Here is a 27837-nt window from a genome sequence, read left to right as displayed (position 1 = left end):
AATATAAAAATGGCTGCTTTGCCATAGTTAAATTCCCAGGACGCTCAGTTCTCCTGGGATGATTTAAATGGCCGATATCGCTTAAAGAAGGTTCTGGATGTTGATAGGGCTTATGTATAAAAATATAGGTTATTTAAAAGACTGTGTTATTTTCTATTTTCAACTTTCACATGAACTTTTTTAATACCACACACACACACACATATAATTATATATATATATATATATATATATATATATATATATACACACACACACATATACATACATATACACACAGTTGTTTTCATAAGTTTACATACCCTGGCAGAATTTATGATTTCTTGGCCATTTTTCAGGCATTATGGATGAGAACACAAAAACATTTCTTCCACTCATGGTTAGTGTTTGGCTGAAGTCATTTAGTATCAACTGTATTTACTCTTTTTAAAATCATAATGGCAACAGAAACTACCCAAATGACCCTGATCAAAAGTTTACATTTTACCCTGGTGATTTTGGCCTGATAACATGCACACAAGTTGACACAAAGGGGTTTGAATGGCTATTAAAGGTAACCATCCTCACCTGTGATCTGTTTGCTTGTAATTAGTGTGTATATAAAAGGTCAATGAGTTTCTGGACTCCTGACAGACCCTTGCATCTTTCATCCAGTGCTGCACTGATGTTTCTGCATTCTGTCGTGGGGAAAGCAAAAGGATTGTCAAAGGATCTGCGAGAAAAGGTAGTTGAACTGTATAAAACAGGAAAGGGATATAAAAAGATATCCAAGGAATTGAGAATGCCAATCAGTAGTCTTCAAACTCTAATGCCGCGTACACACCATCACTTTATGTGATGAAAAAAAATGACGTTTTTAAAAACGTCACTTTAATTGACTGTGTGTGGGGGAAAACGTCGTTTTATGTCTTGTAAAAAACGACCAAAAAAAATTTAAGCATGCTTCAATTTTATGTGACGTTTTTCAAAAGTGCACTTTTTACTTCACAGAAATTGACCGTGTGTAGCAAAAAACGTCGTTTTCTAAGACGTTTTTTCATCCACGCATGCCCAGAAGCTACTTATGAAGCAAGCTTCAATGGTAAAACGTGGTGGAACGTAACCTCACTTTGCAAGATCATTGTGAGAAAACGATGGTGTGTAGGCAACTTCGTCTTTGAAAATTGAAGTTTCAAAAACGTCATTTTTTACTTCACAGAAAGTGTCGTTTTTTTTCATCACATAAAGTGATGGTGTGTACGCGGCATAAGAAGTGGAAAATTAGGGGTTCTGTTAAAACCAAACCACAGTCAGGAAGACCAACTAAAATTTCAGCCACAACTACCAGGATACTTGTTTTAAATGCAAAGAAAAACCACAAAATAACTTCAGGTGAAATACAGGACTCTCTGAAAACATATGGTGTGGCTGTTTCAAGTTGCACAATAAGGAGACACTTGAAGAAAGATGGGCTGCATGGTCGAGTCGCCAGAAGAAAGCCATTACTTAGCAAGTATTCCACTTGCAATAAGCCAAACAGCACAGAGACAAGCCTCAAACCTTCTGGCACAAAGTAATTTGGAGTGATGAGACCAAAATTTCGCTTTTTGGCCACAACCATAAATGCTACATTTGGAGACGAGTCAACAAGACCTATGATGAAAGGTACACCATTCCTACTGTGAAACACAGAGGTGGATCGCTGATATTTTGGGGATGTGTGAGCTACAAAGGCATAGGAAATTTGGTCAAAATTGATGGCAAGATGAATGCAGTATGTTATCAAAAAATACTGGAGGAACATTTGCATTCATCAGCCAGGAAGCTGTGCATGGGACGTACTTGGACATTCCAACATGACAATGATCCAAAACACAAGGCCAAGTCATCCTGTCATTGGCTACAGCAGAATAAAGTGAAGGTTCTGGAGTGGCCATCTCAGTCTCCTGACCTCAATATCATTGAGCCACTCTGGGGAGATCTGAAACATGCAGTTCATGCAAGACAGCCCAAGAATTTACAGGAACTGGAGGCTTTTTCCCAAGGGGAATGTGCAGCTTTACCATCTGAGAAGATAAAAAGCCTCATCCACAAATACCACAAAAGACTTCAAGCTGTCATTGATGTTAAAAGGGGCAATACACGGTATTAAAATGTAAACCTTTGATCAGGGTAATTTGGGTAATTTCTGTTACCATTATGATTTATAAAGAGTAAACACAGTTGATTGATAATAAATGGCTTCAGCCAAACACTAACCACGAGTGAAAGAAAAGTTTTTGTGTTATCATTCATATTCTCTAGAAAATGGCCAAGAAATCATAAATTCTACCAGGGTACGTAAACTTATGAGCACAACTGTATACACACATACACACATGTATACATACAAGTATATACACACACACATACACTGAATATATACAGTATATATGATGACGATTCAGTTTTACCATGTGATGAATGTTAAGGATTTTCGTATGTCCAGAAGTACAGGTCATGTATGAAACATCTTCAACATTACAGAACAAGTCCAGTTTATTATGATTAATAAATGATCCTTCTTGACAGGGGAACTTGAGAATAATACCAGTAAAGAAAGAGTATGAGAAACTGAAATGCGTTTTTATAACTCGATTAACAGGTTAAAACCTTTCTGCTGATGCACCTTGCTCTAGTGTCTACTTATCTTGAGATAAGCAGACATTATCGATTATAGCCTATGGAGACTTTCCATATCATGCACTTATTCTATATCATGCACAAATAAGTATATTAGGGAAGAAAATGATTGTCCTGAGAATCTGCTATAGGAAGCCTTGTGTACAACCATCTTGTAGTACAGTATACAATTGTCCATACATCTGCCAGCCAAAATAAGAGGCCATTATGGCTGGAAGCACCACTTCTTATACCACATTAAAGGATTGACCTGTACGTATTTCCTGGCACACATGAACAAGGGTATCAGAGTAAGGGTTTTCATTAATCTGACACCTATCTATATGCAGAGCAGGTTTTCCTAGCAGATTAGTTAACAGGATTTTACACGTCTGGACTGCAGCCAGTTAAACTGCTCAGTAACCGTCACATAGCATAGATGGGTTGCGTTTTAATTATAACATTAGAATCTGGTCCTGGAATAAAATTACAAATAGGCTATGATGAGTAGTAAACCTTTACTATATAAACCTATGTATACAAGTAGGTAAAGTTACAGGAAAAATCTTGGATTAAAAAAAAAAAAAAAAATGATATCCCCTGTGACACGCCAGAGTTAGCTCAATGGTAGTGTCAAAACAGTGCGATTACTCCACGCCAGATATAGTTTTCAGGGCTTTCCTGCCCACTTTTATTTGAACAAAAATCAAAACTTCACACATGTATGTCTTCCCACTCAGAGGGTTCTCACCATCACAAAACATTTAGTCTACTAGTTCTCTTGTGCAGGGTCGGTGCTACCAATAGGCAAACTAGGTGGCCACCTAGGGTGCACTGCTGCCTAGGTCACCCGGCCGCTGGTGTCCCTACTCTTCGCGATTTGTAAGTTTTCGGTGCTTTATTATAAATAACTCTGTAATAAATGTTATAACCTTTAGTTGGCACTGCTAGGATAAGGTGTGCACATCTAGGGGAATGCAGGGGACGCCTATGCTGCATGTTACTCATGCAGCTGCTCTGTAGTGTCATAGAGGTGCAGCACTGGAGGACATGTCCTGATGCAATAGAAGCAAACATCCCCTGCATCTCTATGATCAGTGCTCTCTACTGCAGCCACATGCTTTCTCTAGTGTCGGCTCCTGTCACACTGATGCTCAGGCAAAGGGGGTGAATTCAGGGGTGGAGCCAAGGGGCTAAGCGGCAAAACTAGGTTTTTCCTGGGGTATCAAAAATCCTTGCACCAGTCCGGCTCTTGTGGCAGCTTTACAGCGCCAAGTACCTCTTCAGGGTCTTCCTGGCTATGAGTAGCTTTTTGGTCTTCCTGACCTGGAAACACATTCCAGTGTTTATGCACAGATGCTGCACCTCAGTTCTACGTCCTTCTTACAACTTCCTAGCTGCCCTGTCCATCAAGGACTCTCTCTTAAGCCCCATACACACTATCAGTTTTCCTGCAGGTTTTCTCTTCAGGTTTACCAAAACCATGTAGTGCAAGGGCCTGCTTGATTGCATACAAATTGAAACTCTTGAGGTTTGACCTCATATTAGATGGTTTTGGTAAACCTGAAGAGAAAACCTGCAGGAAAACTGATAGTGTGTATGGGGCTTGAGGCTTGGACCTAGCTCTTTCCCGACCTGTACACCATAGTGCACAACAGCACCTTTCATGGCTCCCTTCACATATGGACCCTCCACATGGACCCTCTCGGGATGGTGGGGCTCTGAGCTGTATCTCTGGCTCTCATATGAAGCCAGCACACACCTGTGCCATTAATGTGCTCGCTTCCTACAAAATCTGGCGTAAACCATAATTTTACTGCTACATTTCTACAACCCATGCTGCAGCCTTGCTCTGTAAGTCTTTAGCCTTTATATTATCAATATAATTCTACAGAAGATAGAATAAAACTGTAATGAAAATACCATATACTATATGCACCGTACGTAAAAATGGCAGTTTACAAAGTTGGCCAGATGCTTCTATTGCTTGGCTTGACCTTCACATGACCAGCTCTATACCAGTTTTGCCTATACACCATCATGATCTGAAAAAATTATTTGCCATCCATAGTGCATAGGAGGAATAACATGATCATATCAAGCCTATATATTTTAAGTTTATGTAGTCAGCATGCAAAAAGGATTTCTGTACTGTCAGTTTGACACCTATTGGCAATCTAAAGGCTGATTATTATAAGCCCACACAAGCACAGCCGTAGTCATTTACTGACCATTAGCCCACGTTCACATTGGGCCAATTTGGCATGCAATTTGACATGTCAAATCGCATGCCAAACCGGAGCCTATTGCCGGCAATGGAACCTTACGAAATGACGCCGCACTGATTCCCCAAAAAAGTTTCTGCATTACTTTTGGTGACTTTGGGGGCGATTTCAATAGACATCTGTGTATGAACCCACCCAGATGTCTGTCAAATCCCACTCAGAAGTCGGACTAAAATGCCGGTTTGGAATCGTGCGAGTTTAGCAGAACTCACACGATTTCAAACCCGCCCTCTGTGTGAACGTGGACTTAAACTCAATGTAACCCCTAATCTTAGCCCCATTCCTTTGGTGAAATTTATTATTTTGCAGTGATAGACATTGTAAACGTACAGTAATAAATACTATAATACTGACAAACAAATGACTAAAGCTGAAAAATACTACTGTGTTCAACCATCGTGGAATAAAAAATAAATTGTATTTCCAGTGCACCGATTTCTGCATAAAAACCAATCGTGTTCAAAACGATGCGGGGCCATTTGTTCAATCAAATTTAAAGTAGTCTACTCTAGACACTACACGTAAGGACTTTAGATTTCCCAGAAGAATTTCTCCTGCGTGCAGATGTACTTGCGCTTACATGTGCTTAGCTGCAGAAATCCAGGCTAAACAGTCCTGCAACACAGACATTTCTTATTTATGTAAATGCAGCTAGCTATATGCGACTGAACACCTAGGTGTGGACCCCGTCATTGTAAAGCAATTTACGCTTCCAAATATGTGTTTAGAAATGGGCTCTAATTGCATCTGAACATATTTCAGTGCCCATGTGCATGGGGCCTAGGGGTCTGAAGCACCCATAAAATGAAACAGTAATGTGTATATTTCACTCACCTCAGGAGGTTGCCAGTTCTCCAGCACTCTGTTAGAATCCATATGCTTCCGAAATTCCATATGCTGCATAAAAAGTTCAATTAATTCAACTTAAAGAATCATTGGTATATAATGCAGTAACATAACATCATAGGAATTGTAAGGCTTTTAATACAGAAAGCTTACAACCATACAAAGCGATATTTATATCTTAAAAGATTTATTTTTTCCACTGAAGTTAACAATATAACAGGTATAAATAGCGACCACTGAACCCATTAAAAAATGTATTACTTTATTTCTTACAAAGAACTAGCAAAAGTTGTGCTTCCCTGCAAATCATAACTCAGAAAACTGTGATAGGAAGGGGCAAAGTCAGGCTCTACTGCACTGCATACAGATGTCCTTCTAACTATGGAAGCTTCCCTACAGGAAAAAAAGAGCAGAGTGATGATGTCATCATTGTGCTGCTGTTCTTCAAGCATTCAATCACACACACTGGGGCAACACCAAGTTGTATTTTTCAATTGCGGAGGTCATAGGAATGGTTCTGCTGTTATTGATAAGGGGTATTTGGATTACTACACTGGATATACATAATTACAAATCTTTAGGCCTTATACACCCATGCAAAGGGCCATGTTTGTCTACACAGGGTGCCACAGGTGTTACATGCATCCACATGCAAGTAGATGCATTCATGTCTATTGGGATGCAGCAGCTGCAAAGACTCAGCCGCAGGTACCAATTTGACAGCCATGCAAGTGCGTATCCCTAAACGAGTGTGCGTTTGGGGACATGTATCCACAAATGACCAGCAGCCGTGTCCATGCATTTGCTGCGTCTCAGTAGACATGAAAGGGACTGCTTGCACATGGATGCACGGAAAACTTGTACATGTGGGTAAGACAGCCCTTTGCTCGGGTATACGGGTGTACAGATAGGTATGCCCGTGTGAATGAGGCCTTAAAGCAGTACTATTTTTTATTGTACCTACAGGTAAGCCCACAATAAGGCCTACCTGTAGGTACAGTGAATATCTCCTAAACTTGTGGTGTTTAGGAGATATTCACACTGGATGCAGCTGATGATGTTAGCAGCGCATGCGCTCTGAAGGTCTGGCATACCGTGGCGGACCTTCAGAGCTCAATGCCACAGCCGAGGGCTCCCACGCAAGTGACACGGGAGTGACATTATCGCGGACCAAGCCAGTCATATACCGGGAGCCCGCAAACCCAGAAGGAAGACCGGGGGAAGATGGAAACCCTGTCAGTGGTGACAGCGCACACTGGAGGGCTTCGTTCTAAGGTAATTATTCCATAATGTGTTAGTATGTGATGCATACTAGCACATTATAACATTGCCTTACAGGGGATTTTTTATTTTTTTTAAATGCAGCGGTTTACTACTGCTTTAAAAGGATAAAGGAGCTCTGTAATTTTTTTTAACTGTTGCCTGGAATTTACACGTGCAGCTACTTTTTTGGCCTTGCTTTGAGATCAATTATTTGAGAACTTATGGCCACCATAAATCATCATTTAAGTAAGGCTTCATGCACACTGGACATTATAAAAACATTAGTAGCGTCAGCTGTAGAAAGCTGTAACTGTAAAATTCGTTTCTCAACATTTTTGCAGTAGAATTTTTCAGCGTTTTTTTTATCAAAACTATACTCCCACAAAAGCTTATGGCTCAAAAACGATAAGAAATGCCAAATAGCCACAATTTTCAGTATTTTTTAGCATTCAGCTTTTATCCGAGTTAGAGCGTTTTACAGCTGAAAAATTCCTCTTAACCACTTAAGCCCCGGACCATTTTGCGATTCGGCACTGCGTCCCTTTAACTGACAATTGCGCGGTCGTGCGACGTGGCTTCCAAACAAAATTTATGGGTTTTTTTTCCCACAAATAGAGCTTTCTTTTGGTGGTATTTGATGGTGGTTTTTATTTTTTGCGCAACAAACAAAAATAGAGTGACAATTTTGAAAAAAAAACAATATTTTTAAATATTATAATATATAATAAATATCCCAAAAAAAATATATAAAAAAACATTTTTCCTCAGTTTAGGGCGATACGTATTCTTGGTAAAAAAAAATCGCAATAAGCGCTTATTAATTGGTTTGCGCAAAAGTTATAGCGAATACAAAATAGGGGATAGTTTTATGGCATTTTTATTTTATTTTTTTTACTAGTAATGGCGGCGATCAGTGATTTTTTTCATGACTGCGACATTATGGCGGACACATCGGACACTTTTGACACATTTTTGGGACCATTGTCATTTTCACAGCGACCAATGCTAATAAAATGCACTGTTTACTGTGAAAATGACACTGGCAGTGAATGGGGTTAACCACTAGGTGGCGCTGTAGGTGTTAAGTGTTCCCTAGGAAGTGATTCTTATTGTAGGGGGGGTGGGCTCTGTGTCACATGACACTGATCTTCGCTCCGAGTACACAGAGCCGAGATCAGTGTCATTGTCACTAGTCAGAGCGGGGGGATGCTTGTTTACACAAGCATCTCCTTGCTCTATACCTCCATGAGACGATCGCGGGGATCCCTGCGGCGATCGAGTCTGCGGGACGCGCGGCCCGACTCACGGGGATGGGGGCAGGGTCGCGAGCGCGCCTCGACCACACGGACAGGCATTTAAAGGGGACGTACAGGTACATTGATATGCCTGTCCGTGCCATTCTGCTGGCGTATATGTGCAATAGGCGGTCCTTAAGCGGTTAAAACCCACTATTTCTGGGGGGGGTTTTCCAGTCAGAAAATGCCCCTAACAAAAAACAGCCTGCGTGTGCATGGACACATAGGATAACATGCTGGGGAGTTAACTGGCTGCAGAAAAAAAATCGTCTGAAGCAAAAAACAGCAGCTGTAAAAACGTCCAGTGTGCATGATTCCTAAAACTGAGTCTAAAAATAATGTTTTCATGCAGAACATATGGTTACAGTCTTGCACGTTTATATTCCTCACCTTTCGGAGCATACTCTCTGATTTCTGCAGGTTAAAGCATCGGGCTGGGAGATGGGACAGAGAAGAGAGGAGATTAGACAGAGATTACAGGGATATTACATTACAGACATATAATCCATAATCCTTAACCCATTTATTGCCAAAAGGTCCTGCAACACAATGAAGCAGATAACATATTGCAGGCTCCTAGACAGCAAAATACTTTCAGAAAGTAAATGTTATAGCGATGACAGCAAAATATTTATTGTCAGAGGTGATCTGCAAATAGTGCAGTTGCTCTTTGACCCTACGGACTAACTGGTTATTCCACAAAGGGCACTGGGAACAAAAGTGAACAGGCAACATTGTTCGAAAGATCATATATATTTTTTTTGTATCCATTTAAAACACATGAAAGAAAAAAAAAAAAAATCTAACAGCTGATACAACAAAAAAAAAAAAGTGCTACTACGTGCCACATAAATACCCATATATCCCAAACCAAAGAACATCATTATATTATCATCATGTGTAGCTTTATAAAGTAGATCCCCGATAATGGGATACACCCTAATATGTGTATCCCATTAACTCTTGAATTGCAATGTTGCATTCTGACCACTGATGAAGAGGAGACTGAGGAAACCCTTCTTCCCGCCTGCAGCAGACTGATAATGGCACCTCAGCCAGGCTTAGTCACTGGACTTAGTCAAGGATGGCTTTTTAATGATAAAAGCTGGAGCTTATTTGGAAAATGATAATATTGCTGTATATTGTGTTCAAAATGTATTCATGCAGCACATACCGTATTTATCGGCGTATAGCGCGCACTATTTTCCCCTTAAAATAAGGGTAAAATCGTGGGTGCGCGATATATGCCGATAGCCGCTTCCCGCGCTCAGTTTGAAATCCTGCGCCGACATATACCGAGTGCAGTACATTAGGCTCGGCTTCGCTTGTGCTCACGCATAAACGTCACAGAGCGTGAGTGATGCAGAGCCTTGCCGAATGTACCCGAGTGTACTGAACTCGGTATATGTCGGCGGAGGCGTTCGAACTGAGCGCGGGAAGCGGGGACTCGACTTGAGGCGCGCGCTGGAGAAGCCGGGAGGACACCATCGAGGCCGCAGATGTAAGTAATGAAATCATATAACATTTTTTTTTACAGGAATTTCGGGGGCACTTTAGGGGTGCGCGGTATACGCGGGAGCGCGTTATACCGCGATAAATACGGTATAAAATTACCGAAAGGTCCATTACAATATTAGTCTAGAATTTCCATTCATTTTGCAGTAGCAAAAAATAATATGGGCCCAAAATGCTAAATTTTAACCAGGTCCTCAAGGCACATTCTCACACAATATAGCAAGGCCCGCATTTGAACTACGGTTTTACCACCCACCACAGCCGCTCATCTAAAGCCTACATAGTAGGACACTGTTTACATGTTACATGTTCTGAATGCCTGATAGCAGCTGGGTAGCCACACTGGATCTACCACATATCAATCTTCAGGCCTCGTACACACGACCGAGTTTCTCGGCAAAAACCAGCAAGAAACTTGCTGGGAGATATTTTTTTGCCGAGGAAACCGGTCGTGTGTACATTTTCATCAAGGAAACTGTCGAGAAACTCGACGAGCCAAAAAGAAAGCATGTTCTCTATTTCCTTGACGGGAATGGAGAAAATTGGCTTGGCGAGTTCCTCGACGGCTTCACAAGGAACTTGACGAGCAAAACGATGTGTTTCGCCCGTCGAGTTTCTCGGTCGTGTGTACGAGGCCTCAGAGTACTAGTTAGTGAGAACCTAGGGTCATTTCTGAGGTTCCAATAGTGAAATAAAGATGGAAAGCAACCAATGTTCTTGGGTCCTCCAAGGTCATGGGTACGGCAGCAGTTTGCCATATCTGTGACTCCATTACCAATATAAATCAGTTGTGTAAAATAGAAAGAGGAACATTTGTGAACTTTTTTTTTTACTAAAATGTGAAAAAAAGGTTTAAAAAGTGTATTGCTTGCACTGGTGGGAGCGATCTCTTGCAATCCTAGTTTTGTTGAGACAGCCATAGGGGTTGATTTACTAAAATTGGAGAGTGCAAAATCTGTGCATGGTAGCCAAGCAGGCTCTAACTTCAGCTTGTTCAATTAAGCTTAGACAAAAAACATCCTGGAAGTTGATTGGTTTCTATGAAGAGCTGCACCAGATTTTGCACTCTCTAATTTTAGTACATCAACCCCAAAGTGTGTCTGTCAGTGGAAGTAGCTCTGTAGATTATTTGACAGGTGAGCCCTGAGGAGATCTACCTGACACGGGTTGATTTACTAAAGCTGGAGCGTGGAAAATCTGGTGCACCTCTGCACAGAAACCAATCAGCTTCCAGGTTTTTTCTTGTTAAAGCTCAAAAGGTTGTAAAGTTAATTTTTTTGTTCCTAAATAGCTTCCTTTACCTTAGTGCAGTCCTCCTTCACTTACCTCATCCTTCCATTTTGCTTTTAAATGTCCTTATTTCTTCTGAGAAATCCTCACTTCCTGTTCTTCTGTCTGTAACTCCACACAGTAATGCAAGGCTTTCTCCCCGGTGTGGAGTGTCGTGCTCGCCCCCTCCCTTGGACTACAGGAGAGTCAGGACGCTCTCTAAGTTGCAGATAGAGAAAGGAGCTGTGTGTTAGTGGGCATCCTGACTCTCCTGTAGTCCAAGGGAGGGGGCGAGCACGACACTCCACACCAGGGAGAAAGCCTTGCATTACTGTGTGTAGTTAGGCCTCGTACACGAAAGAGTTTCTCGGCGAAAACTAGCAAGAAGCTTGCTGGGGTTTTTTTTTTTGCCGAGGAAACCGGTCGTGTGTACACTTTTCAACGAGGAAACCGCCGAGGATCTCGTCGGGCCAAAAAGAAAGCATGTCTTCTTTTTCCCCGACGGCAATGGGAAAAGTTGGCTCAGCGAGATCCTCGGCGGCTTCACAAGGAACTCGACGAGCAAAACAATGTGTTTTGCCCATGGAGTTTCTCGGCCGTGTGTACGAGGTCTCACAGACAGAAGAACAGGAAGTGAGGATTTCTCAGAAGAAATAAGGACATTTAAAAGCAAAATGGAAGGATGAGGTAAGTGAAGGAGGACTGCACTAAGGTAAAGGAAGCTATTTAGGGGGGGGAAATTGTACCTTTGGATAAGTTCACTTTAAAAATAAAAATGCATATTCTTTTTTGCAGCTAGTAAAGGGAACTTCTCCTTGTACTGCTGGCCACAGGGAGGGGGGGCAGCAGGAGTGGGAACATGTTCCACCCTAACATCAGGTGTAACATGTTCCCAAAGGTGAACGTATCCTTTAATTGAACAAACCGAAGTTAGAAGCCAATTGGCTACAATGCAGAGCTGCACAGATTTTGCACCCGCCAGTTTTAGTAAATGAAGGCCACAGCTGCAAACAGTGAGAAAATGGCAGTGAATCTTTTCCTTCCTCGTTCTATGCTTCTTTATTTGAACTTCTGCGTAGGTGGATAATTACTGATCATCAACACTACTACGTTATTGAAGAGTGGGGAGTGTTAGGATGAAAGTAGTAGGTATACATAAATGCATGGTATAAAAGCAGAATCTAATTTAGCATTGATGGCAAATGTGTTTACAATAAAATAAAAGCACATAGCTATGGTTGTACTTTACACTGGACATGTCATTAAATACTGACTTAAAGTGGAGTTTCCATCCCAAATTTTTTTTTCATTATTGTGCTCATTAGACCTAAAAAAAAAATGTTTTACTTACCTGGAAATGCCTGTTGCTATGCGGTCCCACGAAATCTGCCTTCGGAATCACCTAGGATTCTGATATCATCTCCCTCGGCTCCTAAGCACGCTAATGCTCCTGGGAAATGTGTGTCATAATTTCCCAGGATGCAGTGTGCTCCCCCATTATAACTCCCCATCCAAGACTTCCAGGAAGTGCTTGTGGGCTTCACAATGCCCACAAGCAAAATGACAACGGTGTGGACATAGGGCCTGATCCTCAAAAGGGATACGCCGGCGTTTCTACTGATACGCCGTCGTATCCCTGTTTCTATCTATGGAACTGATCCACAGAATCAGTTTCACATAGATAGGCAGGGACTTACACTGTCGGATCTTAGGATGCAGTACCGCATCCGCCGCTGGGGGCATTTCTGGTCGAAATGCCGCTTCGGGTATGCAAATTATCACTTACGGAGCTTTTACGCTTCGTTTTTTCTCCGTAAGTATTAGTTTGCTGTCGCAAAATTAGGGCTGCTTTTACAAGGCCTAAACTGTTTACACCTTGTAAAAGTAGACCCTTCTACCCCGCGTCGCTGTCATTTTTTTTTTTAATTTTTTTTTTCCTGCCGCAACTCGTTTTTTTTTTTTACACCCGTCGCGATTCTCAAAACCCGGCGCAACGTAAAACCGCGCAAAGCACGTCGGGAAAATGACGTCGGGAGCATTCGCAGTACGTCCGGCGCGGGAGCGCGCCTAATTTAAATGGGACTCGCCCCATTAAATTAAGAACGCCTTGCGCCGGACGGATTTAAGTTACACCGCTCAAAATTTCTAGGTAAGTGCTTTGTGGATCGGGCACTTAGGTAGAGATTTTGCGGCAGTGTAACTTAAATAGGAAAAATTACGTTCCACCGGGTTTTTGTGGATCAGGCCACTAGTTTTAGAAACTATCTTTTTTGAATAACTATGTGGATCGGCGGCAGATTGTAAAATAGTAAGTGACCGGATTTATATTATAAAAACGCATGATGAAAGGACATACTTTTAAAAAAGGCTAATTGTGGTTGGAACCCCGCTTTAAGGGATAGCTGCAGCACCAAACTGATAAGGTTGGGAATCATGTCTGAAATATTGATTTTACTTTACAAAAGTTAGCAACAAATGATCAATGAAAAACAGCAACCATTATCTGTGATAAAAAAGGTTTAAAGTTGAGGATAAAATAATGAAACAAAGATAATAGTATTTATAATAAAACCATCATTGGCTATTTGTATGTACTTTAATCACTAGTTGATTAGTACTTTGAAGTTTTTTGTATCGGTGAACTTGTTTTCATTGGCATTAGTCTAAGATAAATGATTATCTCCATGTAATATAATCAATCTGATATGCACACTTGTTATCCTGGGAGATATTGCTGCAATTATATAGCTAAAGGTCAGATGTGTGATACTAAAATGCCAGCTTGGTTATCATCTAAGACAGTGAAAATGCCTACATAAGGATGAAAAAGAGGGGCAGTTTGCTCATATCTTCATTATTATTATGCCAATATTTCAGGGAGCAAAGTACTGTACTGAGATGTGAACTGATTTATAACCAATAGCAATACATATATATATTTTTTTAAAGTAGCAAAACTCCAGCAAATTTATATTGCACCCACCACATATTTGTTGTATAGCTGTTAGCATCTTCACTGTGAACTGTGCAACACTTTCTTCCCCAGAAGTCACGTTGATAGGACTCACCCACTCATCCTTAAAGGGGTTGTAAAGATTATTTTTTTATTTTCTACATAGGTTACTGCTAGTGCATTGTTGGTTCACTTACCTTTTCCTTCGATTTCCCTTCTAAATGTTTTTTGTCTTTGTCTAAATTTTCTCACTTCCTGTTTCTCCCCGGTAAGCTTGCCCCCATCATCTCAGCCATTCTGGCTGGGGGTTAGTCAGTGTGCTCACCCTCTCCCTTGGGACTACATCCCTGTGGGGAGATGCTGTGTTCAGAGCGTCTCTCCAAAGGCATGTGGTCCCAAGGTAGGGGGTGAGCACACTGACTAACCCCCAGCCAGAACAGCTCAGGTTATGGGGGCAAGCTTACTGAGGAACAGGAAGTGAGAAATTTAGACAAAGAAAAACAACATTTAGGCCTCGTACACACGACCAAGTTTCTCGGCAAAAATCAGCAAGAAACTTGCTGGGAGATATTTTTTTGCCGAGGAAACCGGTCGTGTGTACATTTTCGTCGAGGAAACTGTTGAGAAACTCGACGAGCCAAAAAGAGAGCATGTTCTCTATTTCCTTGACCGGAATGGAGAAAATTGGCTTGTCGAGTTCCTCGACGGCTTCACAAGGAACTCGACGAGGAAAACGATGTGTTTCGCCCGTCGAGTTTCTCGGTCGTGTATACGAGGCTTAGAAGGAAAATCGAAGGAAAAGGTAATGGACCAACAATGCACTAGCAGTAATCTATTTAGAAAATAAAAAATGAATCTTTACAACCCCTTTAAGATGGCCATACACAATCTCTCATTTTGCCCATGGGGGAATCCCTTTACACCCCATCAACTCTAAACAGCATAGATGGATGAATCTGCATGCTGGCTATTGTATTTTGACAGATGGCACTCACAGCTGTCAGAATACTGGAGCTGCCCACACCTGATTGGATGAAGGCACTGTTTGGTCAAGAAGTTCTTGTCCAGCTTCTCTGACAAAAGTGGATTGAGAAATCCACTTATGTCAAGCTGGGTGGTGCCAACAAGGCCCACGGAACATATTTCTGCCGATTCAGCAGGAATCAGCTAAAGAATGAATCTGTGGGCAATGGTGGCGTGGCACAACACGGATCCCACATCTCCCTCTCCTATATGCATGTTCTTGGTATTTGACTGACAGCACTAAGCACTGTGCAAAGAAAAGGAGCCCTAAATTGTAGTACATACTCTCAATCTCTCACTCTCAGTCCGAATGCTGCAGGACAGGAGGTTACAGGAAGCTAATATGAAGCCAGATTCCTGCATTTATAATAGTTATATTCATAAACATACATTTGGATTAAAAAGAAAAAATACTTATAGATTATTTATTTTTCTTTAATATCTGCCTGGTGTTCCACTTGGAGGATCTCACCTCGGAGCCATCGCAGCAGATAGTAGTCATCCTGAGAGTATGGAGGGAGGTTGGGTAAAAGGTCCTTTACATTCTCACGGAACTGGGAAAAGAAGAGTCAAATGTATTAATCGTCCTAAAGTGACACTCTGACTTATAATGCAACTATTATACACACAATGAGAATATCGGACAAATGATCGTCCGTTTTTAATTTTGCACGAAAATGAAGAAATTACTAAATGTACGAAAATTCTCGTATGAGGCCTCCTACACACGACCGAGAAACTCGACGTAAAAGAAACATCGTTTTCCTCGATGAGTTCCTTGTCAGGCTTGTCGAGAATCTTGTCAAGCTTTCATTGCGTACACACTGTCAAGACAAAATCTCGTTGTTCTCAAACGCGGTGACGTACAACACGTACAATGGCACTATAAAGGGGAAGTTCGATTCCACTGGCGCCACCCTTGGGGCTGCTTTTACTAATCTCATGTTACTGCGTGTTAAGTAAAAGTTTGGTGAGAGACGATTTGCGTTTTTTTAGTCGCCTGACGAATGTGCTATCTCCATTACAAACCCTACTTTTACCGAAGGCACGCTCCCGTCTCATACTTTATTCTGAGCATGCGCGGGTTTCTAAGCATACACACGAACGTGTTTCTCGTCGTAAACCAGCCCAACAGGAAACACAACAAGGAAATTGAGACTCCCGGCGAGAAAAAATAAAACTTGTTCTCTTTTTTTCTCGTCGAGATCCACGACAGTTTTCTCGACTAAAAACATACACACGACCGTTTTCCTCAGCAAAAAAGCTCTGTCACCAAGTTTCTTGATGGATTTTGTCGAGGAAAACGGTCGTGTGTACGAGGCCTGACAGAATCCAACTTTGGGAAAGTGATGTAATGTGTTGTATTCTTTTGTTTCCGAACATGTGTGGTCTTGCTCTTCCGATTTTTTTTTTAATGAATAATGTACTTTTCAAATGAAAATCGTACGATCTGGTATCATACAAGATATTTTTTTGCACTTGTCCCTTCGGTTAATTTTGGTTAACCTGCCATTGATCGCCTCTCGAAAGCTGTGTACTAACCATTCGATTATTATATGATCGCCTCGAAAGTAGTATTTTTCATCCGATGTTCTGATCTTGTGTACTACACAGCAAATATACACATATGTTATAGAAAGAATTGATATGCTACAGCTCTTTACACCAGCATAAATAGATTTGAGAAGACAGTTGCTTGCTCCAATTGTTTTCAGTCTCCTCAGGTAACAATCTCATATCTGAGTCTGAGGCCTCGTACACACGACCGAGTTTCTCGGCAAAAACCAGCAAGAAACTTGCTGGGAGATATTTTTTGCCGAGGAAACCGGACGTGTGTACATTTTCGTCGAGGAACCTGTCGAGAAACTCGACGAGCCAAAAAGAGAGCATGTTCTCTATTTCCTTGACGGGAATGGAGAAAATTGGCTTGTCGAGTTCCTCGACAGCCTAACAAGGAACTCGATGAGGAAAACGATGTGTTTCGCCCGTCGAGTTCCTCAGTCGTGTGTACGAGGCCTTATGAAAAAAACAACCACCTGCTGGTCAGCAGAACAACTGATAAGACTCGCTGATTAGAAAACCTTACCCAATTTTGACCCCTCTTGGAATTAATAATAAGGTTGATTAGAAAACCTTACAGGATCTATTTTGGGACTATCTTTCTAAATGGGGCCTCCCGATCTTAGTGCCTTCGATGGTTGCATCATTATGCATTATGCATCCACATTTGACTGCCCTCACAGATATATAGATTTTAGAAGGTCTCCAGAGCACCAACTGCATAAATGAACTGGAAACACCTCAGAGCTTCTTAGTTTGACCTTTAGTAACCCTATAATCTATGAGGCATACTGATAGTTGATGAAAAAGAATATTACAATGAGCATTATAAACATGTTATTATTTTGACATTAATTAGAATTGACTTGGTTTTGACATGATAAATAGGCGCTTCAGTAAAACACAAAGAGACGATCTTTCGTGTACAAAGAATAAAACTGGCATCTCATTTTGACAGAGAAAATCTGCCCTGACAGTAGAAAAACAGTTCTAAACTGAATTATGTACAAAGAATCTTCTATATTATATAGGGTGACCAGACATCCCCGGTTTCCGGGGACAGTCACGAATTGAGGACACTGTCCCAGGACCAAGTCTGTCCCTGGATTGGATTTGAACAGGGGCTGGGGAAATTTCAAAGACAGAATTAGAAACAAAAAATCGGAATTACACACCTCTGCTCCGCCGCTCCTACTAGCTTAGGAGGGTGATTTTTTTCCATTATCTGTGCCCCTTTCTGATGATCATGTGCTGTTCGGAGCAGAGGGATAATTTCTTCAGTTAAGTCCTGGCCAGCCACATGCTTGCTTATCTCCTTGCCTTCCCTGGCAGAGTGATCTTCCTCCGCTCCCCACCCAGTAGTAGCCGGGGGCCCAGAGAGTAAGACTTGACAGGCTGTGAGGCGGACGGCGATGGGCCGCGGAGTCGCGGATTGCCGCCATTACTAAAAGAAATATGTCCCCGGATTTCATTTTAAAAATCTGGTCACCTTAATATTATAACTACTTTGACTTGTTACAGGGATCCATTAAACTGGGGTGACACCCATAGGACCCCCACCCTTGCTATAACAGTCAGGTGGTCTACTGGCACCATGATAATTAGGCTCTGCTGCATGATGGGAAGTGCTCATAGAAACATACAAAAGTGACGGCAGAAAAAGACTGAGTAGTCCATCGAGTCTACCCACTTTATATACAGTAAAACCTTGGTTTGCGAGCATAATATGCTTGTAATCCAAAGCACTTGTATAGCAAAGCATTTTTTTACAGGGTATAAAAGAGAAGAGAGGCGCCTCTAAGTGTAGCAATAAGTTGCTAAATGTTGTACCTTCATTAATTGTAACCATATTGCTACACTTAGAGGCTCCTCTCTTCTTTCTTATACTCAGTTGTGCCTTGTACACACAATCGGAATTTCTGATGAAAAAAGTCAGACGGAATTTTTTCATCGGATATTCCGACCGAGTTTAGAAATAGAACATGTTTTATTTTTTTCCGATGAAAAGAAATCGAAAATTCAGATCGTCTGTGTGGAACTCCGACGGAGAAAAAAAACACACATGCTCAGAATCAAGTCGACGCATGCTCGGAAGCATTGAACTTCATTTTTCTCAGCTCGTCGTAGTGTTTTACGTCACCGCGTTTTGGATGGTCGGAATTTGGTCCGACAGTGTGTATGCAAAACAGCTTGAACGGAATTCCGACTGAAAATTCCATCGGAAATCATCAACTGAGATAGGCAAAACAAAGGTTGAAGGATGTATTCGCAAAGAAATGAATCAGACCTGACACTACCATATATAGAGAATGGGCAAGTATGGGTTTTTATGGTCAAGATATCTTAAAACAGCCATTGAAGCTGATTCACTTAAGGGATTGAGAATCTTTACACAAAAATTGGGTGAATATTTACTTAAAGCGGTGGTTCACCCTCAGTAACAACATTATAGCATTATATACTTTATATTATATATACAGTATGCCTTTATTTATTTTTTTTGCCCCGTACTCACTGTGTAATCCTATAGTGAAGATTCCGACTCCCCGCGGGGAATGGGCGTTCCTATCCAGAGGGAAGATGATTGACGGCCGGCTATGGCACGTCACGCTCCCCGAAGATAGCCGGAGTAGGTCTCGGCTCTTCCTGGCGCTATACGGCGCCTGCGCACAGACATCGGAGCTGACTGCGCAGGCGCCGTGAAGAGCAAACACCTATTTCGGCTATTTCCGTGAAGCGTGACGCGCCATAGCCGGTCGTCAATCACGAGCCCTCTGAATAGGAACGCCCATTCCCCGGAAACTTTAGTACGCGATTACACAGTGAGTACGGCGCCAAAAAAATATATAAAGGCATACTGTAGCTCACGCTACTATGCTGAATGACATGCTAGAAAAAAATTGTTTTTAGGGAGAACCCCCACTTTAATTTATCCAATCATCCAAAGCAAATTCCTTAAAGTTATGTCACACTGGTACTTAGTACCTGACAGGTTATCTAAAAAGTTTCTCCCCATTATCTTTTAGGACTGCGGTCAGGTGAAAACCATGTTCCATACATGGTGGACTTGTTCCAGAGTTATGAGCTTTTGGATTAGGATGCCCGCTCTGATTTATTCTGTCAATACGTACCTAAAACCCATGTACAGCACTCTTAAACAAGCCTGTAGAGCAGTGGTTCTCAACCTGGGGGATCGAATGATGATTTGCCAGGGGTCACCGAATCCTGGGCCGTTCCTGAAGCCCGCACCACTCTCCCAGCCTTTTTGGGGACTCTCAGCTGGGCTGTTCCTGCAGCCCGCAGCCGCCCATTCAGTTCACTGCATGGGTGGGGGGCAGAGACTAGAGGTCAGTTGACTAGTGAGAATGTGAAGTGGGAGGGGCTGATTTCGGCATAGGTGTCACTGCTACGAGACACCACGAAGTCGGAGACACAGTGAATAACACTACCTGTGATTATAGTTGCATTAACCTCCCTGGCGGTATGATTCTGTCTGGAATTACGTACCAAAAGCGGTACAATTATTTGCAAGGAAATTTGGCGTTTTATATTGTAGGCCTGTAATTTTTAGAAATAACTCACTTAAATCTGACCAAACAAGAATCTAATAGGCATCCCGGGTATGACATTTTTAAAAAAACAAAATTATAAATTATAATATAATAAATAATTATAAATAATTATAACAAATAATAATATAATTCTAATAAAAATTATTCAATAATTTAATCTAATCAAAATCACTGAAATTTTCTCAGTTGCAAAATTGTCGCTGTCATTATTTTTTTTTTTTATGACGAATTTTCCCACAAATCGCTATCGCACAATTCTGCAAGTGATTATAATTTATTATCCCTGTTTTTTAGCTGATCTAAAACTATTTTTGACATAAAGGGACACTTTTGGTTGCTATGGACAATCTACAGTTTGCAGACAGAAAGAACAGTTTTTATTATATAAAAGTACATGCAGGGCACTGGGCAGACCACTAGGAACAAGGGGTGTGTATTTTTTACATACAGTACTGTAATCTATAAGATTACAGTATACTGTATGTATAGTGTTTGTTTACGTTTTTGAATTTGGCGCTGTTCTCCGCTCCCGTGCGTCGTAACGTCGCAGGGAACGGAGATCGGCGGCACAGGAGGACGCTGTGTGAATCGAGCGAGGTCCCGCTCGCTCACACAGCGCGGTGACATCGCTGGATCCAGGACAAGGTAAGCCAGCGCACGCTGCAGGCTCTGCATAGCTAGCCCGAGCGTGACTCGGGGTTACCGATCGCAACATGAAAAACCCACCCCAAGTCACGCTCGGGAATACCGCCAGGCAGGTTAAGAGTCCCCTCTACAATTCTCAGATCAGCAGATGACCTTGATAAAGAGCACCTAAGTTGGCTGATCAGAACTCCCCCCAGCACTGCCACTCATCCCATCCCCTCACCACCAAGGAGTAAGAGAAGGAATAACAATAGAGAATACATGGAAGGAAGAGGAAAAGAGGGCGAGGAACAGAGCCAAAGGGAGAGAAAGAATAGGAGAAAGAACAAGAAAGACATCTAGAGAGAGGGATGGATGGGGGAAAAAAAAACAAGAAATTATGATAGAGAGAGACAAAAGGGAAAGAAAGGAGAACACAGAGAAAGAGTGGTACATCCTAAAAAGTACCATAAGGGGTTTAATACTGTACAAGTGGAAGGGGCTCGGTCAGCGCTAAATGTCCCTAGGTTAGGGGCACAAATTTCTTGTCTTGCCTTGGGTGCTGACAACCCACGCTACGAAAATAATTTTACTGTTGGGGGTCCCACAACATGGGAAATTTTATCAAGGGGTCACGGCACTAGACAGATTGAGAACCATTGCTGTAGAGGGTGTTCCTAAGCACACCCAATTGTTAATATGTTATATATTTCTGGCAGCAAAGATAGCTAGCTACCTCTTGGAAAAGCCATGTAGTAGATATTAATGTAGCTAAACGCAAACTTGACTGGATAATGTTGCATAAAAGAAATCGCTAGTGGGCACCAGGTCTAAAAACAACACTTTGACAGTGTTAAGTCATCGTGGATACGATATCTACAGCCTTCAATGTGACTTCTTGTTAATGCTGCTCCTGGGGGGTTGGCACTGGGTAAGCAAATATCCTCCCCATTATTCTTCTTTTTCTACTATCTCTCTAACTTGAAAATGCTTATTATATTTTATAGTCCTAAAAAGGAGAAGGGACTTTCTTGTCGTCCGTCATGTAGTGGTGGTCATTATGGAGGGAACTGGGCGCTTTGGTAACTACTGTATATGTTGGATGATGTATATGTCGGTTGTATGACACCGATCAACCAATTCTTGCTGTTAGAATATGATTAAACCTTTTTATTTTAAGATTATACAAATTGACTTCTTACTATCACTATTTATTTTTAGGCTCGCTTGTTGGTTATTTCCACTGACTGGTAACTGATCTATTACCAGCCCTCTGCATTGGCCTTCTTTACCTGGCCATTTCTGCGAGCATCTACTCTATCTACAGGACTTTTATGTCCTGGGACCCATAACCCCCTCAACACTTTAATGCCCAATTGGGCACACAGGTATCAATATTATGTTAGACCTTATATTGTCTTCTTTTGGGATCTGGGTTTAATGATCTCTCCCTCTTTGGCACACCTTGCTTTCATATTATACACCATACGGTGTACCTTGTGGTTACTTTCTATTCTTATTTTTACCACGCTTGTTATGGCACCCTTCGGCTAAGGCCTCACAGCACGTATCCCGATGTTTTGTTTTCTTCTCCCCCCCCCCACCCCGTCCCTCCCTTCATCCCCCCCTTTTCCCTTCCCTCCCTTTCACTCCACTGTGTCCCCCCCCCCTCTTGTCCCAAAATCCCTGCCCCTCCTCCCCCTCCTTCATTTCCCATTCCCCCCTTTTCCCCCCCCCCTTTTTCCCCCCTTTCCTCCCCCCTTTCCCCCCCCCCTTCTTTTCCCCTCTTCCCTCCCTTTCCTCTACCCTTCTCTCCCCCTTTCCCCTTCCTTTTTCCACCCCCCCCCCGGTTTCCCCATCCCCTTCCATTTCCCTTCCCTGTTTTTTTACTTTCCTCTCGCTTTTCCTTCCCCCCCCTTGCCTCTTCCTTTTTATCTCTTTCAACCTCATTCGATTCACCTACCCCCTGGGTGTTTTCTACTATGTTCTTTAAGCACTTGTACTGTATATGCACTCCTTTTTAGGATCCTATCTGGACTTAGTTCCTCTTATAGGCTACAGCCTTAATATATATTTGTTCACCATATTTTTTTCCTTTTTTTTCCCCAACCCCACTTTTTCCCTCTCCTTCTCCCCTCCCCCTTCCCCCCCCCCCCCTCCTCTTTCCCCTCTGACTCACATCACTGCATGTACTCTGCACTTTGCAGAAGCTCCCTGATAACTTAGACTCACACACGCAATCAATTTATTATGTATTGTTTTATTATCCAGGTCTGTTCCACTAGACTTGGTCTTAGTTCACGTGCACTTACCGTCCAACTGGGACCCTCTCTCTGGGAACAAGGGACCTTGTGCCTCTAGTTATTAATAACAATTGTGTTGTTTTTTAAATGCCTGATGTTTGTTCTATGTTATGTTTTTAGACCGTCTCCTGACGAAGCGAAAGCGAAACTAGTCGAGACTCGAGACTGCTGGTCTCATGATTTAAATTTTCTCACCGATACTTTACCCCGTCTGTTAAATGGGGATTGCACAACCGATGACCTGATTGTGGTCAAGTTTGTATCTCTGTAATGTTTTTATGTTATGTAATTTTACTCTTGTCTTTAATGTTTATTTGTTAATAAATATTTTCTTAAACATGAACTATTCAGGCTTTTGAACCTAATTATCAAGTACCGGTATAGTCCTCCCTGCCCACATTATTCCACTGGAGTTTCAGGGTTCATTGGGGAATCCTTGAGACCCCTCTATTTATTCCAATTCTTGCTGTTAATAGCCCTTCCTGGACTATCTCACCACCTTCCCTCACCCAATACTCTCTACATGCTCCTATTTAGAGGATATTTGGTTACAAGTAGTCCATTTGGTGATATGCCTGGGAACTATTCCATCTTTGAGCTTGTCTGAATATATTTGGTCTCCACATGTGGAGATTTCCATGGTGTATCTCTATTCTTTTTGATATACTGGTCTGAGCTATATTTGCCTACCATTTGTCTGTACTTTTGTATTTCTTACTTGAAAAAATGTAAAGAAAAAGCTAATTCCTGTTCGCTTTGAATACTCAAGCATGTACAGTTTTTTTTACATAACTGGACAACTGAAATAAGTAGTCGCACAATTGTTGAGATTCTCAACTCCTTTAGTAAATCAGCTCATTTGTTTTGTTTTTTAGTTAAGGCCTGTAATATCTATTGTAAAAATTACAAGATCTACGCCCTGTGTAGAAACTGAATGTATTTTCCAGTTGATCATACTATACTGGATGCCCGTTTTCCTCTCCTGGTGACTCTCTTCTCTGATTTTTGGTCCCACAGAAATTTTAGGCCACACAATATCACTAGTTGGTATGGTGCAGAAAGCTGCCAGAGCCACAACAATCAATGATGCTGTATGGCCCGGGAGCTAAACATAAACAGCACTTAACACCCACTGAGGAGATAGTATCTGTTATGGACACTTCACCCTCAGTGCCACCTACTCATTGTACCTCAAGGGGTGATGCCTAAAGTTGGGCATACATGGATTGAAATTCAGCTGGTTCAGCAAAGACCAGCCAAACTTCGATCCACGTATGGGCTAGCTGGTTGTACACAAGTCGATCTATCAACTATATTATTGTGTATTTGCCTTATTCATTGCTAGAACACAGGCACCAGCTTGCTAGAAACCAATGTCAGAGGGCTGGACTTATACTGTGCCCAGATCCTGCCCCATCAGGTCTGCTAGACTTGTGATTGAGGGTGAAAGGCAGTGGGTGAATCCTATAGCAGCTATTAGACTGAATTGCAGCTATGAAATCTGCCCACTGGTGTCCACAGTCAATCACAAGGCTGGTGGACCTGAGGGGGACCTAGCCTCTCAGAGTTCCCCATTAGGACCGCCTCCCATCTGATCGACAGCATACGGCAGTGGGCTGATTCCATAGCCGCTATTCAGTCCAGCAGCAGCTGTGAAATCCACCCACTGCCTTCTGTTGTCAGTCACAGGGAAGCTGGACCTGGTGGGGAACCAGTATCAGAGTTCCTCTAACAGGCTCCACCCACCTTACAACAAAACCTCTCCACCTCCGTGCCTGGCTGTGTGATGAGCAGTCACCAAGCAGGGGACAACATGAAGCCTGTAAGTTTATCAGGTTTAGCATTACAGAGCTGCATTAAGGGAATTCCAGCCTTAGTGCTGCCTGCCTCTTGCAACAAATTTATATACCTGCTCCTAGCATGAATCTGTTGCAAACAACAATATTTGTGGAGTGCAGGTGCAACAGAATCCTTAAGAGTGTCTATGACAGCGGTGTCAAATTGGTGTCTCTCCAGCTGTTGTGGAACTACAAGTCTCGTCATGCCTCTGCCTTTGAGAGTCATGCTTGTAACTGTTAGCCTTGCAATGCCTTAGGCCCCGTACACACGAGGGGACATGTCCGATGAAAACGGTCCGCGGACATGTCCGCTCGGAGATTTCGGTCTGATGGTTGTACACACCATCAAACAGAAATCCGCACGGACACGATACGCGGTGACGTTGCCGCGCCGACGATGACGCGGCGACGTGCGCGGCCCTGGAAGGTCAATGCTTCCACGCATGCGTCAAATCACTTCGACGCATGCGAGGGCTTTCGGCCGAGCAGACATGTCCGGTGAGTCTGTACAGACGACCGAACATGTCCGACGGACAGGCTTCCAGCGGACATGTTTCTTAGCATGCTAAGAAACATTTGTCCGCTGGAAACCTGTCCGATCCGCCGGAAAATTGTCCGGTCGGCCGTACACACGACCGAACATCTCTGCGGAAACTGGTCCGCGGACCAGTTTCAGCGGACATGTTCGGTCGTGTGTACGGGGCCTTATGGGACTTGTAGTTCCGCAACAGATGGAGGGCCGCCAGATTGACACCTGTGGTCTATGACATTCTTTATGAATTGTAGGAAATGTGTTTTGTTAAAAGAAAAGAAAAGTGAGGGTCTCTTCTGTTCGCTTATCCACCAGCCAAGTATACTCACCAATCAAATGGAAGCCATTGCTTTGGTATAGGAGAGCTTGTGATCTTCCCCATGTGATCATTCCCTTGTGATTTCCCCCAAAAAACACTTTGGCTTAAAGGAGAAGCCCAGCAAAGCTTGCTTGGCTGTACTTCTCCTTTGGATCAAAGGAGTGCAGATGAAGCCCGCTGTCTGCTGACATCACAGAGCTGGTCCAGGATCTGGAAAGATTGTGACCATGTGGTCAGGATCCACCCGCATGCCTAGACCAGCACCTGGCTTAACACCCGGCTCCTGCCCCCTCCACAGCCCAGCACTCCAGTGAGCAAGAGGGGGGAGGCAGAGCAGAGAGACGGTGACTGACAGTCAGCAGCTCTATGCTCAGGAAGCTCTGAGAACCAAGCGATAGGCAGTGTTTGATCGCTCAGTTCTCAGCCTTAGAGCCGGAAGAGGACAGATGCATTGGACCGATGCTGCATCCACCTAGGTAAGTTTTTTTTTTTTTTTTAATTAAGAAACCCTGTACTTCTCTTTTAAAGTGTATCTATGGTAATAATGTAAAATCATATTTTAATTTCCACATTGCATTTCAATTATTTCTAGCCTACTCCTATTATGTAATCTGAAAGATCTTGAAGTTTGTAATCCTCACACATTTACTTCTTTGACGTCTATGATGCTTGTTCACTGTGCCCTGTCGATAGGCACTGCTGTGTCACACATTTCACAGAGCCTATCTAATCTAAACTACAGAGGTGCTATGAGGAGGAGTTTCAAGTATGCGGAGTCAGTACAGGAATCACTGCTTGCAGGCAGCAAGGTACCATGGGATATGTAGTCCTTAGAAATGAAAAGTAAACAGCAGAGGAGACGCTGCAAATCATGCTGGGAAACCAGGAAGTTGTGGAAAGAGGTGGCCAGCAGACAGGCAGAACTCACAACACGAAAGGAGATCTCTCCAGTAAGTTTATATTGGATTGTTATTACCATGATGATGCTGGTGCATGTTGTGACCATAGAACTCGTTTAAGTTTGGCATTCTAAAAATGTTATATGCATTCTCATTAACCCTCATTCACAAGTGTTCACTTATTCCTAAATGCAGTTCAGTCAGCTTGTCAGAGTTTTTGGTGAAAGTTAACAGAGTGCTATTTGTCTAGGTCTCTTACTATCATCAAAAGCCATGTGACTAACGTATCAGGTGTATGATGGCACTAAGGTCATAAACACCGTGGCCTTAAGCAGTCAAGGTCTCTGCTTTGCTCTATGAACCTGATTAGATAAATGAGTTGTATTAACTATTGGATAACACCCAGCTTACCCATATCATACAATACAGTGGTGGCTTCAATATGACTGTGTCATGATTATAATGCATGCGACTGGGTCATAGACAAAAAGAAAAAACGATAAAAGATTTCGGAAAGTTTTAACCCTTTTCACACTATTGGTTTTCCTGAGCAAGTTTGGCCCATATAAAAGTACAAGGGTAATGTTATGCAAGTAGGACAAATTTACAATTTCTACACAGCTACATTATTAAGAATGTGACATGCTATCATTTAGAATTGTTTCTTACATCATTTCTTGATAGCTAACTTTTAAACATCATCACAATCAATATTAGCTGGATACACACTATTACATTTTCTGTATATTTTTTCCTTCAGATTTACCAAAACCATATCATATGGAGGTCAAACCTTAAGAGTTTAAATTTGTATGCAATCAGGCAGGCCCTTAGGCCTCGTACACATGGGCAAGAATCTCGTCAGGAAAAAAACGTTATTTTCCCTGAAGAGATTCTTGGCAAGAATCTCTTGCCGTCCGAGTGTACAGACTCTCGTTTCAAAAGAACCGCGGTTCTCTTGAAAGGAAAGAACGTGGTGACGTCATCGCGTACGACACATTCGATGCCGTCGCCGCCATCTTGCTTCACCCTACCTATTTCGTAGAAGGTACCGCGCATGCGTCAAAGTCAATTCGAGCATGCGTGGGTTTTTCTCGTCGG

At 42.3% G+C, this 27837-nt stretch overlaps 1 protein-coding gene across 1 annotated transcript in view; it reads right to left on the bottom strand.

The window, feature by feature from the left end:
- Positions 1-27837, bottom strand: part of SEC14L2 (SEC14 like lipid binding 2) — an 85375-nt gene that overhangs the window by 48613 nt on the left and 8925 nt on the right. The window contains exons 2-4 of the mRNA XM_040352039.1: positions 15562-15643; positions 8720-8763; positions 5760-5822 (exon numbers count right to left, since the gene is read on the bottom strand). Of these exons, the coding sequence (XP_040207973.1) occupies positions 5760-5822; positions 8720-8763; positions 15562-15643 (189 nt within the window). The remainder of the gene's footprint in view (positions 1-5759; positions 5823-8719; positions 8764-15561; positions 15644-27837) is intronic.

The sequence above is a fragment of the Rana temporaria genome, chromosome 1, assembly GCF_905171775.1.
Source record: "Rana temporaria chromosome 1, aRanTem1.1, whole genome shotgun sequence".
Taxonomy (NCBI): Eukaryota; Metazoa; Chordata; class Amphibia; order Anura; family Ranidae; genus Rana; species Rana temporaria.
Note: the sequence above shows the minus strand (reverse complement) of the source record. Positions and strands in the feature narration are given on the sequence as shown.